Genomic DNA, 17,960 nt, shown 5'->3' on the forward strand with positions numbered 1-17,960 from the left:
TTTTATACAGATAACGAGTTCAAACTGGTGCAATTAATACAGGTAACGAGTGGAGGACAGGAGGGCTTCAGTTCTAAGGGACTGGAGGGAAGTTGAGGTTTAAACAGGAACATCTGAAGGTTTAGGCCATCAGAAACTGACTCGTGTCCATTAACCTGTCATTGAGGGGGGACAGTTTGTCTCCGTCTGCGGCGGTGATGTGGTGATTAGGTCACTTGAATGTGCTCTGGTGTTTTAGCAAAGTTCAGTCCTCTGGCTAATCACGTTTCTGATGGGCTTCACCCACAGATATTCCTATTTAAACATTAACTTCCCTTGGTTTCTTTTTTTTTTTGGGATTTAACAGCAAACTTGAAATACCAAAAACATGCACGGACCGTTATTCATGTGTTCACAATGTGTCAGTGAATGTCTACATGATGTTCCTGTTGGCGTACCTGTTTAAAGATCAGTGAATCAAACGCACCTCCTGACTAACGGAGATCATATTTTAATTAACCTGTAAACACAGTAAATACCTGAACATCAGCAACAGACAGGAAGTCAGATCCAGGAAAGACGTTCTCTTCTTCTTGCTCATCTTCGCTGCTCTTCCTCTCAAGGATGTCGACAGTGTTTGTTGGAGGAAGAGGAGGAGACTGAGCTTCATCAGCTTTAGGCTCCTGTCGACACATAAACAGACCTCAGACTTGTTCCTGTCACTATAGATAACTTCACTTCTATGAAGGGCTCACCTGTCGCTCTGGTTCAGGTGCTGCGCTAGCCATGGACACTACACAAGTGGGAGGAGCCATGGGTTGGGATGTCAATTCCTGTGTATGCTCACACCTGGAGGAAGAGTCTATCCTGGGACGGGCTGCGGGAGGAGACAGGTGTAATATTTCTTAACACAGGACGTTAGATTTATTTCTGTGTGGTTGGACTGATTCCAACTCAATTCAATTATTATTTATAAAGAGTCAATAACAAAACAAATTGTCTCAAGATATATTCATAAAATCCAGCCTGAAACCAGAGCAGCACAAATCAAACTCCCTTTCATTTCATGTTTCTAATATTTAAAAAAACAGGTGCTGTAAAATTGTATGATCCATTCAGACTCTTTGGCGGCTAACGCGCTCCTAGATGATGAAGAGGTCAGAACCTGAACTCGCTTTTATCTGACAGCTTCCAAACATGATCAATAATCACTGATCAGGTCACAACCAGCTGAAGTAATCAATGCATTAATAGATCAACATGTGTTCATCAGGTTACTGACTCAGAGGGATCGCCATGGCAACAGGGATGCCGTCTGTGGGAGTCACAGGGAGGTCAGCGGGGTCACCTGATGTCAGGTGGGAGGAGCTGAAAACACGGTGACGCTGAGGTCGTCTCGGTGACAGGCCGAGGGGAGGAGCCAGACTGGTCTGAGTCTTACAGGACTTCAGCTTCACACCTGAGGAGAAACGCCTGAACGTCAGTCACCAAGGTTCATCCAGGTGTCAGCAAGTAGAAAAGGTTTAAAGGTTTCAGTAATGAACCGTCATGATGTCACTGGTGTCCTCCTGCTGTCTGATACATGTATGAAGGAGGATCCTCTGGGACAGACAGCTGAGGACACTTTAAATGTGTATTCTGACCTCGGACGCTCTCCACCAGTCGGGGGCGGAGCTTCCTGCTGACAGGTGAGGCAGGTGAGCTGAAGCGAAGGTACGGACTCTTCTTCAAGGTTCGTCTCAGACCTTCATATGGAGCTCTGCCGTACAGACGGCTCAGGTAGGACTCTCCTACCTCCTCCACTGGCTCGCTGTCCGTCCGTCCACCTGAGTCTGATGCCTGCACACAAACCATCAGTCATCACTTTACTATTGATCAGATCAATAAATCTGTCACTGGTAGAAGAGTCCTACCGCTCTCTGTCCAGCTCTCTGTCCAGCTCTCTGTCCAGCTCTCTGTCCAGCTCTCTGTCCTCGGCTTACTGTCCCTGCCACCGGCTTACTTCCTGTTTCTCTGAGCGCATTCACTGGCTTTCCGTTCCTCATGTGGGTGGAGCTCCCAGCAGCTCTCTGCTGTGTCAGTGCCTGGTCCTCAGAGGTTATCTCAGCCTGAGGAGAAAGAGGAGGTCCATGAGTCTCTTCTTGTCTGTGGTGCTCACAGGGGAGCAGCAGAAGAAGGAGAAGAAGAAGACGAAACAACAAAAAAGGAGATGAAGACGACAAAGATACAAAGTGATAACTGCAATTACATTCACGTGAAACAACTTTCTACATGTGACTGAAGCAGGTTGACATGTTGATGTATTTATGGTCAGGGGACACACCTCCAGAGATGGTGTGTCCCCTGACCCATTGTCTGTAGTCTGAACATGGTTAGGGTCTTTTTCTGTGTTTGGACTGATTATAACTCCTGCTGTCATATCAGTGACACAACAGTTGGTGGCAGCAACGCCACATTTCATTGATTTTCTGAGAAGAACCCAGAGAGGAAGAATCACAACAATGAGCTGGATGCTGCTGCTCATGTTTCCTCCTGGATTTACCTTTGTGAGACCTGCTGGGAACTCACCTGGATGTCTCTGGATAAAGAGTTGATCCAGGCATCCACTGTCTTCTTGATCCGAACCTCCTCGGTCCAGTCTCTGCAGAGGACACAAACAGATCACTCGTCTTCTGTGGTTGTTCTGAGGAAACTGGCTTTCACCTTTATTAATTAGATGAGGAGAATACAAAGCAGCAGAGACATGCTAACTACTAAACAGAGAGACAGTGATTGAACCGGCCTCTCACCTCTAACCTTTAACCTCTAAGGATTATTCTAGAAGCAAAAACGCTGAATATTTAATAATCATCCTTGAATCTAAATCTAAAATAGTGTTAGCTGACAGTTAGCAGTGTGTTAGCCTACAGTTAGCAGTGTGTTAGCCTACAGTTAGCAGTTAGCAGTGTGTTAGCCGACAGTTGGCAATTAGCAGTGTGTTAGCCACGCTTCAGGCTAATCAGCTTGGTTTGTCATGCAGCTTTAATGCTACTCAAAGTGTGTGTGTGTGCGTTAGCTAGCAGGACTATGAGTTGACAGTTAGCATTAGCTACCTGTTAGCAGCCAGCGCTTCAAGCTGACAGTGTAGGATCTCTCCGGCCTTGACTCTCAGCAGAGCTTCCAGGTTCTCCTCAACAAGTTTCTTCTGTCTCTGAACCTGACGGAGAACATGACCCGCCTCCTCCAGCATGGAAGGAACCCGGACAGACCGAGACTGCTGAAGGTCTGGAGATCTGGACTGGTTCTGAACGGGCTGAGACTGTTGGGTATGGATTTGTAGGTGATGGCGGTCTGCTGCAGTTCTGGAGGATTTCAAAGAACCTTGTGGCTGCTGGACGACAGAAAGACATTCACACTTTAGATCAACAAAGTAAATCTCAGTCTCAGTTTTACTTGTCTACTCACAGTCCGTTGCATCTTCATCTCAGTCTTCAAACGTCCCACCTCCTGCATCACCTCACTGGCTCTCCTCAGCAGCTCCTGACTGTGATTGGCTGAGGACGGCAGGTGTTTTCCTGGGAGACACCTTTCATTCCTGAATTTAAAACACAGAAATAATTCATCAGAGACAGAGATGCTGAGGTCCAAGTGTTGGTTTCCAGCGTCTTATGACTCTATGAAACTAACTGGACTAAATAACAGCTGTGATACTGGGGAGCTTAACCCACATTAAAGGACTCGGGTCAGAACCAAATCTGGACTCAACCCTCTAGATGGAGACAACAGTCTGAACTCAGAAGCCAGGAGAATATTCAACTCACCGGGTATTAATCAAAACGCTCATATGAATGAAGTTTATATTATCACTGGTCCGAAGGTTAAAGGTCAAGTTAAAGGTCCATGAACGGCAGCATCACTCAAAGACAAGTAATCAAGTGTTTAATGACTAAATAAAATGGCTGCCACCATCACTGCCCAGACTCACTGAACATTGGTGTTGCTGTTGCTAGGCAACGCCTCAGAACTTTCCCATAGCAACAGGGAACAGGCATGCTGATGCAGGAGAGTAGTGTCCACTCACAGAGATGAAGGAAGTGAAACAGCCCTCGGTTAACTCCTTTCCTCCTCTTTTGTTTTATCCTACTCCTCCGCTAAAGGTTAGCCCACATGATCTAAAGGTTAACCTACGTGAAACAAAGGTTTGACCCATGTGAGCTAAAGGTGAAATAAAGGTTAACCCACGTGAGATAAAGGTTTGACCCACGTGAGCTAAAGGTTAACCTACATGAGCTAAAGGTTTGACCTACGTGAGCTAAAGGTTTTACCCATGAGAGCTAAAGGTTAACCTACATGAAACAAAGGTTTGACCCACATGAGCTAAAGGTTAACCTACATGAGCTAAAGGTTAACCTACGTGAAATAAAGGTTAACCCACGTGAGCTAAAGGTTAACCTACATGAGCTAAAGGTTAACCCATGTGAGCTAAAGGTTTGACCCACGTGAGCTAAAGGTTTGACCCATGTGAGCTAAAGGTTTGACCCATGAGAGTTAAAGGTTAACCTATGTGAAACAAAGGTTAACCCACGTGAGCTAAAGGTTTGACCCATGAGAGCTAAAGGTTAACCTATGTGAAACAAAGGTTAACCCACGTGAGCTAAAGGTTTGACCCATGAGAGCTAAAGGTTAACCTATGTGAAACAAAGCTTAACCCACGTGAGCAAAAGGTTAACCTACGTGAGCTAAAGGTTAACTTACGTGAGCGAAAGGTTTGACCCATGAGAGCTAAAGGTTAACCTATGTGAAACAAAGGTTAACCCACGTGAGCTAAAGGTTTGACCCATGAGAGCTAAAGGTTAACCTATGTGAAACAAAGCTTAACCCACGTGAGCAAAAGGTTAACCTACGTGAGCTAAAGGTTAACTTACGTGAGCGAAAGGTTTGACCCATGAGAGCTAAAGGTTAACCTACGTGAAACAAAGGTTAACCCACGTGAGCTAAAGGTTTGACCCATGTGAGCTAAAAGTTAACCTACGTGAAACAAAGGTTAACCCACGTGAGCTAAAGGTTTGACCCATGTGAGCTAAAGGTTAACCCACGTGAGCTAAAGGTTTGACCCACAGGAGCTAAAGGTTTGACCCATGTGAGCTAAAGGTTAGCCTACATGAGCTAAAGGTTTGACCCACGTGAGCTAAAGGTTAGCCTACATGAGCTAAAGGTTTGACCCACGTGAGCTAAAGGTTAACCTACACGAGCTAAAGGTTTTACCCATGAGAGCTAAAGGTTAACCTATGTGAAGCAAAGGTTTTACCCACGTGAGCTAAAGGTTTGACCCACATGAGCTAAATGTTAACCTACATGAGCTAAAGGTTAACCTACATGAGCTAAAGGTTAACCCACGTGAGCTAAAGGTTTGACCCATGTGAGCTAAAGGTTAACCTATGTGAAGCAAAGGTTTTACCCACGTGAGCTAAAGGTTTGACCCACATGAGCTAAATGTTAACCTACATGAGCTAAAGGTTAACCTACATGAGCTAAAGGTTAACCCACGTGAGCTAAAGGTTTGACCCATGTGAGCTAAAGATTAACCTATGTGAAGCAAAGGTTAACCCATGTGAGCTAAAGGTTTGACCCATGTGAGCTAAAGGTTAACCTACATGAGCTAAAGGTTTGACCCACGTGAGCTAAAGGTTTGACAAACATGTGCTAAATGTTAACCTACATGAGCTAAAGGTTAACCTACATGAGCTAAAGGTTAACCCACGTGAGCTAAAGGTTTGACCCATGTGAGCTAAAGGTTAACCTATGTGAAGCAAAGGTTAACCCATGTGAGCTAAAGGTTTGACCCATGTGAGCTAAAGGTTTGACCCATGTGAGCTAAAGGTTAACCTACATGAGATAAAGGTTTGACCCACAGGAGCTAAGGGTTTGACCCATGTGAGCTAAAGGTTAACCTACATGAGCTAAAGGTTTTACCCATGAGAGCTAAAGGTTTGACCCATGTGAGCTACAGGTTAACCTACGTTAAAACTAGAGATGCACCGGATCCAGGTTCCGGATCCGGATCCGGCCGGATAATGGCGTTTTTATGGGGTCCGGTTACTGCCGGATACCTAGCGTGGCAACCGGATCCGGACCCGGAAGAACGTGATTACGCGGTTAATGTTTAGAGAAGCCATCCACTACATTGTGTTAGCAGTCCTCGTCGGAAATGGAAGCAGGGAGCCGAAAAAGTGCTGTGTGGCAGTACTTTAAACTGGTAGAGGGAGATTCAAGTCATGCGATATGCACGCTTTGCTGTCAAAGTTTGTCTCGAGGTAAAAACGTTAAAGTGTACTCAACATCTCCGCTGTTTTACTGCATTTTATACCATGGTCTGGGTGAATACTCGATTCTGATTGGCTGGAGGGTGTGGGTTAAAAAGTGATAATGTACACCTAGGAAAGACGTTCCGTCAAATTGCCTGATGACAGTTCTAAATTATTGCGCTGGCTCAAACGCTAGATGGTAACCATGGCAACGGAGACTCAACGTTATTTCACAGTTTATTCATCGCAAAACAGACAAAACATGAGTGATTTTATCATTTCTTTTAACTTATTTGGTGAGTTTGACAACTTTGAAGACTGGAATGCAGCAGAAGGAAAAGACAGAAGAGAATATGAAAAGAAAAAGGGGAAGCGACACAAGGAGGTGACACCGGAGGAATTGAACGAATTAGAGGATGACAAGGACGAGATAAACACAAAGAAAACGATTTAGGAAACTATCTGTGAACTTTGATTCTTTGAAACAAAATTTCGCATCATTCTCTGGACACACACAAGTAGCACTGGCCTTCTGAAATGATACTTCGTATCACATAACGTAAGGTTAAGCCATCATCTCACTTCCCATCACTGATCAACTGCTGCGGTCGGGTCGCTATGGCCAACGCCTGCATACGGGAGATATTAAATAGTGCGCTCGACTTGTAAAAATAAAAAAACGCTCACGATTTTAACTCTAAAACACGTTAAAGTATTATCAATTGATTAAATATTTATTTCTTTCGTAAGTGACCATGGTATAAGCGGGATAATGCCCTTCGAGGTGTCATTATCCCTTACATAATGTACAAGCTGATGATCGGAGTAGGATCCGGATCCGGTTCCGGATCCGGCAGGATCTTAAGCAGTGGATCCGGTATCCGGCAGGATCCTAAAAATCAGGATCCGGTGCATCTCTAGTTAAAACAAAGGTTAACCCACGTGAGCTAAAGGTTTGACTCACTCGAGTGAGAAATGGACCAAATCTCGACAGAAAAGAGCTTCAACACATCAACCAATGAGAGAAGACAAAGACACAAAGAGACGTCTGAATGCTGCAGCTGGAGGGAGTTCCTGGCGGGGGGAGGGGTGAGGATGTTCTGGGTTACTGACATTAAAGGTGCGAGGACGGGGGACGGGGGGGGGAGGACGGGGGAGGAGTGTTACATTCATAGTCGGATTAATTTCATTGAACATTAGTTATCACTGTGGTTAGAACTACACTGGTCACTGGGTTACGGTCAACTAACGGTTCAGTTCAGCTTTAAACGTTTTCTCAGCACATGATGTTTTCAAATGGGAAGCTGGTAACCATGGAAACCATAGTTCACTCCATGGCAACAGAGGAGGAGGAGAAAACTGACTGCAGTGATACAGATAGAAAAAAGACTCAAGCTGATGCTCCTTTTACCATATTTAGTTCATTTAGAAATTCATACACATCACTAGAAATTAATAAGATCAAACCTTCAGGGGTTAAAGGTCAGACTGAGTAACACACTGAATTTAACCTTTGTTATTGATCTTAGTCTCCATGTACTTTCACATCCAGGACAATTAACTCAATATAAATAAATAAAATCCCATATTAATCTATTGATCCTATGTTGATCTATTAATCCCATATTAATCTATCAATCTCATATTAATCTATTAATCCCATATTATTCTACTGAATCAGAGTTTGTTTCTGTAATGTGTCTGAATTCATGACGACTGAAAACATTTCAGTGAATAAAGAAGAGTGGTCACCACCGACTAAACTCACAGGTCAATAAAAAGTCACATTTGACTAAAAAGGTTAAATTAGAAATTTATTACAACTGACTCAGCTCAAAGGCACGTTACAAGGTCAGACCTGTTTCATCAGTTGAATGGTTTTATGAAACCACTGGACCAGAACCGAACCCACAATATAAAGAAAAAACAAACTAAAACAAAAAGGTTTTATTGCAGCAAAAATAAACCAAAGACAAAAACTATAGTACATGATCAATCATTAATTACAAAGTACAAAACATTTCATTCAAACGTCTGAAGACGATTTTTTAAATTAAACTTTCTATAAGAAATAAATAGACACGACTTTAGATAAAACAAACTGAAAACTGACTCACACTGTCCCAGGTATAAACTATTCACACTTCATAAATCTCTGAGAGGATCAGATAAGATGGAGCACGATGGATAAACTCCAGATCTAGAGCCTAGAAATGAACCTGATCAGGAAACCAACTCAATCAATATCATAAATAAATAATATTAATATATTTGGTGATTTCTGATCATCTGCAGCTTCTTGATGATGATCATCAGAACTGTCTAATCTGTTTCAGATTTGGTCTGAACTGTCTCTGTGGACGCCGGCAGACAATCTGTTAAATTCAAGTTGTTTCTACACGTTGAACAGATCAGAATCAGAATCAGAATCAGAATCGGAATCAGGACCAGGACCAGGATCAGGACCAGGATCAGAATCAGGACCAGGACCAGGATCAGGACCAGGACCAGGACCAGGACCAGAATCAGAATCAGGATCAGGATCAGGATCAGAATCAGAATCAGAATCAGAATCAGGATCAGAATCAGAATCAGAATCAGAATCAGGACCAGGACCAGGACCAGAATCAGAATCAGAATCAGAATCAGGATCAGAATCAGAATCAGAATCAGAATCAGGACCAGGACCAGGATCAGGACCAGGATCAGAATCAGAATCAGAATCAGAATCAGGATCAGAATCAGAATCAGGATCAGGACCAGGATCAGAAGTATTTATAGTATTTATCGTTCAAACATGAAGCGCTGAGGACAAACCAGGACGTCGTCTGCAGCTTTAATAAAATGAATTGAGTGAACTCAAATATTTCCTGATGAATCAACTAAAATTAATTAATTAATGTTAAAGCTGCAGTGATCTGATTCCTCTTAAATCAACATCACTTCATCTGTTCTGATTATTAAGTGTTTCAGTCATTTTTCATTTAAACTGGGTCCAGTTAGAAAAAACAAACATCATGAGTTATTTTAGATGTTTTAACACAAACAGATGAATTTATTCATTCATCTAATTACTTCATTATTCTCATAAAACAACATTTTATTCTTTATATTATTCAGACGTTCAGTCCATAGAAAACACAGTGACTGTACATCTTCATCATCATCATCAAACTAATACTATTTATGATGTGGTGAATCAGTGAATCCTGTTGAAACCCAGTGTTTTAAATTAGACGCTGATTATTTCATATGATTAATTAATGAATCAATTAACATAAATTAAAAGTAACTAATTAACTGAAAAGAGAATCAGCTGATGGAGTTTTAAGATGAAAAATGTCTGAAAGTCTTTAAATCTGTTTCCTATCAATGAAGTGAATATTAATATTAATTGTTTTAACATTCTGATCAATAATCTGTGGCTGAGCTCCAGGTCTTCATCCTCCTCCTCCTCCTCCTCCTCCTCCTCCTCAGGGGTCTCGCTCCTTCTTCACCTTCACCTCTCCCGCCAGGATGGTCGCTATCTCCCCCTGCATGAAGGCCCAGGGCACGGTGGAGCCGACCAGCGGACACTTGTCCCCGCTGGGGCAGTACACCTCCCCGGAGGCTCCCTGGGCCTTGATGCTCTCTCTGGAGCAGGGGAAACAGAACTTGTGGTTCGGGACGGAAGGACACTGAACGAAGTGTGTGTCCTCCAGGCGTTCGTGGCAGATGGTGCAGCACAGAGGCCCGCTGGTGGCCATGGGGGAGTCGTGCGGGAGCGGATCCAAGCCTCCCCCCGACTGCGACGGATCTCCGCTTCGGGAGGAGAGGCGCCTCTGGCCGGACACGGAGGCGGGGGACAGCGGGCTGCTGCTGGCATGTCTGGAGGAGGAGGAGCTGGACTGAACCGAATCTCTGTCCTTGTTCGGAGAGTGCGCGTTCACGAGCGTTTCCGCGACCGACATGAGCGCGGCCATCGGGGACTGTCCGTTCTGCGGGGGCGCGCTCGGTTCTGGAGGCGTGACCCGACCCGAGTGTCCCGGTCCGAGAGAAGGCGGCGGCCCGGCGAAGGAGCCCGCAGCCAAGGAGAGTCTGAGGGCCTCGGTCTGGCTGTTGATCCACTGCTGCCTCTGCTGCTCCTCGGTCAGCCTCAAGCCGGCCTCGGCTGAGTCCGGCTCCGGGGACGCTCTCCTCTTCCTCACGCCGCCTCTGGAGCTGCTGCTCCCGGTGCCAGCAGCCAGAGGTCGGCCCGGGAGCAGCAGGGAGGTGGGAAGCAGCGGGAAGCTGCCGTCGATGTGCGGCTGTGGCAGCATGTCTCCCCCCACACTCTCCCTGAAGGAGCGCAGCGGCTCCGGCAGCAGGTCCCCGAGCAGCCGCCAGTCCCCGGAGCCGTGCTTCTTCTCGTACTCCAGGTATTTAAATCCGGACGACAAACCTCGGCCCAGGTCCTTCATGCAGTCTTGGTACATCTGCTTGGCCACCCCCGACGCGCTGGAGAACACGGTCCCGGAGCCGCTGGGGTACTCGATGAAGAGCTTCAGCTCGTAGTCCAGACCGGGTTTGGACACGGCGTCGAAGGAGAACACCCTGCCGACCAGCCCGTGGTCCTTCTTGAAGCGGACATCGAACGGGGTGCAGCCGGACAGAACCACCAGCGTGTCGCGGACGGGTTTGGGTTTGCTGGCCCACTCCTCCTGGCGGTTCCGGAGGCTGTCGCTCAGCTCGGCCAGAACCTCCGCGTTCCGCTGCTTCTCCTTCAGCTCCTGGTCCACACTTGACACCGAGGCGGGCCGCTTTCCCCCCGGGTCAGACAGCGAGACACCGACCACGGAGCTCTGCGGAGCGGCTCTGCTCGCTGCGCCATGTGGGGCCGGTCCGTTGAGCAGGGTTTGGGGCAGCAGGTTCGGTGGTACGTTCATCTGTCCCGGGCCTGACAACAACCCCCCGTGGCTCCTGCTTCTGTTCGGGCTCTGTCGGTTCAGCTCCGGAGGTCCGTCGTCCAGTTTAAAGGTTCCGAGTCCGTTAGGCAGTCGGTAATCAAACCGAGCCCGGCTGTCGGTTCCGAGCGGGTATCGGTCCAAACCGGGCTGAGACTTCCCCGGTCCGTCCGTCTGGAGGTGGTCGTGGTTCGGCGGACCCGCCGGCTCTTTCCCGACCAGTAACGCCGCCTGGCTCTTCGTTAGGGTCGGCTGCTGGTGTGATGGAGGCGGCGGTCCCCCTGCGGGACTCCGGGTGTCCTGGAAGCCGTGGGCCCGCTTCAGGTGGCGGGTTGTCTCGATGACGAACTCGATCCGGTCCGCGCCCTCGTAATTGACGCAGCCCCGACACACGGCTTCGGTGAAGTCCCAGATCATGGCCCAGGGCATGCGGGGCAGGTCGCACAGATAACACGACTGTCTGCGGGACGAGGAGACCTGCGGGGAGGACATCTTCCCTCAGCCCGGCTCCCCCCCTCTGTCCTCGGCAGCCGCTCTCACCAACCTCCCGAACAGACGCTGGAGCCTCCACCCTGGCTCAGGTTATTGTTCGTCCCTCTGCAGCCCCGACTGCTGCAGAGGAGGGAGGGGTGGGGGTTGGGGGGGGGGGGTGGGGGTGGGGGGTAGTCTGCGTTTGGTTTCGGCATAAATTACACCCTCCACACACCTCATAGAGTCGTTTCATTTTTTTATTTATTATTATAATAATTCATATATATTTTATATTTTATATCAAGCTGTTTATGGCCACTATCTGTTACAGTCATTATTTTGCCTTTATACGTTTTCATACCTGATTGAATATTAATTACATAAAGTAAATGTTAATGTATCTTATTATGGTCTGTTACTGTAGGTTTAATCATATATTTGATCTGGATCACCTGGATCACCTGGATCACCCAGAACCATGGATCCAGACATCAGACTGAAAATGGGATCATGTGACGTCCTCTCATTAGTTGGTACAGTCGGAGACAAACTCAGCCTCCACTCACCTGGACTGATCTGGACATCGGTCACAGTGGTGGGTATCCATGACAACAGGAGTGGTTTCCACAGCACCAGCAGCAGAAGCAGCAGCAGCAGCAGGTGCAGAGCGGCTATTAGCTGAGAGAAATAAACGAAGAAGAACATGACACACTATAAATAGCTGCTGCAAACTCCCTGGTCACCATGACAACCTTGTATTCACAAACTCATTAATCATAGCATCGTGTTGCCGTGGTAACACTCCATCTGTACAGTTTCAGTGACACCTGCTGCCACCTGGCAGTCGGTTCATCTCTCCGACTGACACATGAATAAGTCTGTGTTTACCTGCGGCATCCAGGTGTGTGCCCTGCAGGTGGGCTGTGAGGTCAGAGGTCGTGGGGGTGTGGCTGGTCACTCTACTGAGGGCTGACTCCAGCTGGCTCTGGTTTAAGGAAAGGGAGCCAATAAACAGACAGCAATGAGGAAGCAGCAACACCTGAACAGGTGAGTGAGTTTACCTGCAGCTGCTGCTGCTGGATCTGCAGAGTCTCCAGGTGCTGCAACGACCACTGGCTCAGGCTCCGCGACCTGCTGACAGTGATGTTTTAAATTAAACTTAACAGATAAATGAGCTACTGAGTCAGAACATGATCATATATTGATCTTTCATTATATTAACGTGTGGAACAGACGATTAGTTGGATGATGATTTTGTAGTTTGTGTTTTTCAGCCAGAGACACAACTAGCAGCTGAATTAGCCACACTTTGCTACGGCTGAGTTAGCATCGGCTAGCTAACTGCAGAGACACATACCTGTCAGCCTGCAGCAGCTTCTCGACGCCGTCAGCCAGCTGAGACATTCGGACCTCCATGTCTGACTGAGCCTGGACATGTGTAAACAAGTAAAGACACATGTAAACAAGTAAAGAGACATGTAAACAAGTAAAGACACGTGTAAACAAGTAAAGAGACATGTAAACAAGTAGACATATGTAAACAAGTAGACACATGTAAACAAGTAAAGAGACATGTAAACAAGTAAAGACACGTGTAAACAAGTAAAGAGACATGTAAACAAGTAAAGACACGTGTAAACAAGTAAAGAGACATGTAAACAAGTAGACATATGTAAACAAGTAGACACATGTAAACAAGTAAAGACACGTGTAAACAAGTAGACACGTAAACAAGTAAAGACACGTAAACAAGTAAAGATTCACATAAACAAACAAGTAAAGACACATGTAAACAAGTAAAGAGACATGTAAACAAGCAGACACATGTAAACAAGTAGACACATGTAAACAAGTAAAGACTACGGGGAAGCCCCGCCTCCTGTGTGATGTGAACCTATGTATTGTTCACCTGTTGAACAAGGTGAACTGATCTGAGGGTTACCTTCAGGAGAGGAGCAGCTACAGCTACAGCAGCTGCAGACGCAGCAGCTGTAGCTGTAGCTGTAGCTGCGTTGCTATCATTTCCTAGGCAACCAGGAGACCGCACTGCCTCCATCTGGTCCACCACTCCACCTGCTGCATTCTGGGAGCTCAGAGCAGGAGCGTCCTGGGGGTTTGTTGTAGACGGGGACAGCCTCTGGTCCAGCAGCTGTACTTTGACCCTCCTCCTGGGGGCGCCATGGGAGCCAGATGAAGGAGCAGGAAGGTGTTCAGGTGTAAACCTACAGTCACATTTTACATTAAGAAATATTATTTGTTATTATATTTATTTATTATTTATTATTATTATGTTATTTAAATATTATTTAAAGGCTGGTTCCTCCTGGTCTCAGACTGAATCACCGTTAATTGAATGTTTTTCTCACCGTTGTTTCAGAGCTGCCAGAACGAGGTTTCGACCTCCGGTGATGAATCGTGACGTCTGGACGAAATGTCCTGAGGTTTCTGATAAAGAGTCAGAGTCAGAGTCACGACATACTAATCTGCAGCTACAACAATAAAACAAAGTCAAACACGAGTCACACGATGATTGTGACAGAAAGCTTCTGATACAGTGTTTAAATCAAAATGTCCTTTATATGTCCTTCCAGCTCAAGTCCTCTTTATTCTTTATTTTTGCTCTGGGAGGTGGCCACATTAAACACACAATTCATTATTTTCACAAATGTAAATTCTGCTAAAAATTAGTTTTACATCAGTATGTTATGTTTATTAAAACATTGACATCAAAACATTTAAACCATCAAATAATATTAAATCAAATCATTCTCCAGGAGATCTGAATCAGATCAGTAAATCAGAGAGAGCTTAATTATTTATAATGAATGTCTCTGCACATATCAGCCAAGACAACATGTCTCCAGGACAAGTCTCTGACTGTGTCCCCGGGGGGTTCACACCTGTAGTTAGTGCTGCCCCTTTGTGACTCATCACTGAAGACATGTCTTAACAACAAAGATCAACAGGTGAGTTCATAGGCAACAGGTAACTGAACAGCTGATCACCCAGTTCACTCAAATGGATCCAGATGCAGTTAGCAGACCCATCAATACTTACCCCATCAGTTAATACCCCATCAGTTAATGACCCATCAATAAATACCCCATCAGTTAATACCCCATCAATAATTACCCCATCAGTTAATACCCCATCAGTTAATACCCCATCAATAAATACCTCATCAGTTAATGACCCAAAGGTTTTATTGTCTGTCTGTCAGAGGTCCCAGTCACCAATAACCCAGTCACCAATAACCCAGTCACCAATAACCCAGTCCCCAATTACCCAGTCACCAGTAACCCAGTCACCAATAACCCAGTCATCAATAACCCAGTCACCAATAACCCAGTCATCAATAACCCAGTCCCCAATTACCCAGTCACCAGTAACCCAGTCACCAATAACCCAGTCATCAATAACCCAGTCATCAATAACCCAGTCACCAATAACCCAGTCCCCAATTACCCAGTCACCAGTAACCCAGTCACCAGTAACCCAGTCATCAATAACCCAGTCACCAGTAACCCAGTCACCAATAACCCAGTCATTAATAACCCAATCACCAATAACCCAGTCACCAATAACCCAGTCATTAATAACCCAATCACCAATAACCCAGTCACCAATAACCCAGTCACCAATAACCCAGTCATTAATAACCCAGTCACCAATAACCCAGTCACCAATAACCCAGTCATTAATAACCCAGTCATTAATAACCCAGTCATTAATAACCCAGTCACCAATAACCCAGTCATCAATAACCCAGTCACCAATAACCCAGTCACCAATAACCCAGTCATTAATAACCCAGTCATTAATAACCCAGTCATCAATAACCCAGTCATTAATAACCCAGTCACCAATAACCCAGTCACCAATAACCCAGTCATTAATAACCCAGTCACCAATAACCCAGTCATTAATAACCCAATCACCAATAACCCAGTCACCAATAACCCAGTCATCAATAACCCAGTCACCAATAACCCAGTCACCAATAACCCAGTCATTAATAACCCAGTCACCAATAACCCAGTCATTAATAACCCAATCACCAATAACCCAGTCACCAATAACCCAGTCATTAATAACCCAGTCACCAATAACCCAGTCACCAATAACCCAGTCATTAATAACCCAGTCATTAATAACCCAATCACCAATAACCCAGTCATTAATAACCCAGTCACCAATAACCCAGTCATCAATAACCCAGTCATCAATAACCCAGTCACCAATAACCCAGTCACCAGTAACCCAGTCACCAATAACCCAGTCACCAATAACCCAGTCATCAATAACCCAGTCATTAATAACCCAGTCATTAATAACCCAGTCATCAATAACCCAGTCATTAATAACCCAGTCATCAATAACCCAGTCACCAATAACCCAGTCACCAATAACCCAGTCATTAATAACCCAGTCACCAATAACCCAGTCACCAGTAACCCAGTCACCAATAACCCAGTCACCAATAACCCAGTCATTAATAACCCAGTCATTAATAACCCAGTCATTAATAACCCAGTCACCAATAACCCAGTCACCAATAACCCAGTCATTAATAACCCAGTCATTAATAACCCAGTCACCAATAACCCAGTCACCAATAACCCAGTCATTAATAACCCAGTCACCAATAACCCAGTCATTAATAACCCAGTCATTAATAACCCAGTCACCAATAACCCAGTCACCAATAACCCAGTCATTAATAACCCAGTCATTAATAACCCAGTCACCAATAACCCAGTCACCAATAACCCAGTCATTAATAACCCAGTCATTAATAACCCAGTCATTAATAACCCAGTCACCAATAACCCAGTCACCAATAACCCAGTATTTGTCTTGATTATACAGTAAACTGATTTGACATGTTGAACAGTAATAGTGACGGATGCCTTGAACAAGAATCAAGATATTTTTTCTTTTTCATTGTTTTTTTTGTTTTTTTAATTTCGCGTGACCCTGCACCTGTACCGTAAGTACACAAAGCACCTGTACCGTAAGTACACAAAGCACCTGTACCGTAAGCACACAAAGCACCTGTACCGTAAGTACACAAAGCACCTGTACCGTAAGCACACAAAGCACCTGTACCGTAAGCACACAAAGCACCTGTACCGTAAGTACACAAAGCACCTGTACCGTAAGCACACAAAGCACCTGTACCGTAACTAGACTCCTACCGTGCTGAGAGTCCGCCTCTGGCCGCAGTGGAACTCCGTTATCCGGCTTCTGTCTGAGTGTTCCGCCGCTCAGTTGGTGCTGCTGCTCGGTCAGAGGGGGCTGGACACGGGGAGGGTCCCGAAGCTTCTGGACAGTTATCTGGACCGATCCCGGTCCTGGTCCTCGTCTTGGTCCTAGTCCGTGTACCCGGCCCGGCTGAGGAATCCGGGTGGTGCGGATTAAGACGTCCCCGGTATCCGAGCTGCAGGAGGACTGATCCGGACTGAAGTGTGTTTGTGAGTCGGCCTCAGACCACACCTGAGACCACACCTGGGACATGCGGACTGTTGTTAACTCACCTTTAAATAAAGTTGTTGTGACTGTCAGCTAACACTTAGCCTGCAGGCTAACATCAACGTTCAAACTTCCCGCTCCAACATGTTCCGGATAAAAACTGGAGAACGGTTAAAACTCGACGAGAGGCGGAAGTCAGCGCAGAAAGAGAAGTTTATAAAGTTAAAATTATATTTAAATCAGAAAAAAAGCCCAGCTGCTGAAAACTGAAGTTAAACTGTGAAATCTGGAAGCACAGCAACAGTTGCTGACAACAAAACACTGCAACATCCGGTTGCTTCTTCTTCGTTTAGGATTTTTGTGTGTGTTGCTGGTGTATACTGCCCCCCGATGGTGTATACTGCCCCCCGCTGGTGTATACTGCCCCCCGCTGGTGTATACTGCCCCCCGATGGATAAAACTACACATGAGACATAAGACATGTTTATTAATCCCACGTATGGGAACTTTCCTTGTCACAGTAGCACGGAATTTGGCAAAAAAAATATACAGAAAACAATGACAACTTTGTCAGGGAAAAGAGCTGCCAAAAAAAAAACAATACAAATTTGAAAAATATATACAAAAAATAACAATACTCTGAAAAATATACAGAGAAAAAACTAGAAATATAACGACATTCTGTATACACAGTGTGGTGGTGGAATAAACTTTACAAATAAATAATTGCTAAAAACTGAGATGGTGAGGTGCTAAGAAGCAGATTAATTTGTGCAGAATGACAGTTCTTATTGACTCAGGCTGGTGTTGTTCAGCCTGATGGCAGCTGGAA

General features: G+C 45.5%; 2 protein-coding genes across 2 annotated transcripts; both read right to left on the reverse strand.

Annotated features, from left to right (window-relative positions):
- Nucleotides 1-518: 518 nt before the first annotated feature.
- kiaa0586 (KIAA0586 ortholog) lies at nt 519-17,324 on the reverse strand (the record flags this gene model as incomplete). The annotated part of the gene is made up of 15 exons (XM_084568476.1): nt 16,855-17,324; nt 14,023-14,101; nt 13,599-13,878; nt 13,014-13,084; nt 12,718-12,787; nt 12,545-12,641; nt 12,223-12,334; nt 3,424-3,553; nt 3,072-3,349; nt 2,548-2,620; nt 1,893-2,087; nt 1,623-1,818; nt 1,262-1,438; nt 735-856; nt 519-662 (listed from the first exon to the last, which is right to left on the reverse strand). Coding segments are annotated over exons 1-15 (2,343 nt in total), but the record flags the coding sequence as incomplete, so codon positions are not given.
- On the reverse strand, nt 9,737-11,677 carry irf2bpl (interferon regulatory factor 2 binding protein-like; the record flags this gene model as incomplete). Its single annotated transcript, XM_084568982.1, has 1 exon — nt 9,737-11,677. The coding sequence occupies one exon, from the start codon at nt 11,675-11,677 to the stop codon at nt 9,737-9,739; it is 1,941 nt and encodes a 646-aa protein (XP_084425108.1).
- Nucleotides 17,325-17,960: the final 636 nt, after the last annotated feature.

This window comes from Chelon labrosus, assembly GCF_963514085.1.
Source record: "Chelon labrosus genome assembly, chromosome: 20".
Taxonomy (NCBI): domain Eukaryota; kingdom Metazoa; phylum Chordata; class Actinopteri; order Mugiliformes; family Mugilidae; genus Chelon; species Chelon labrosus.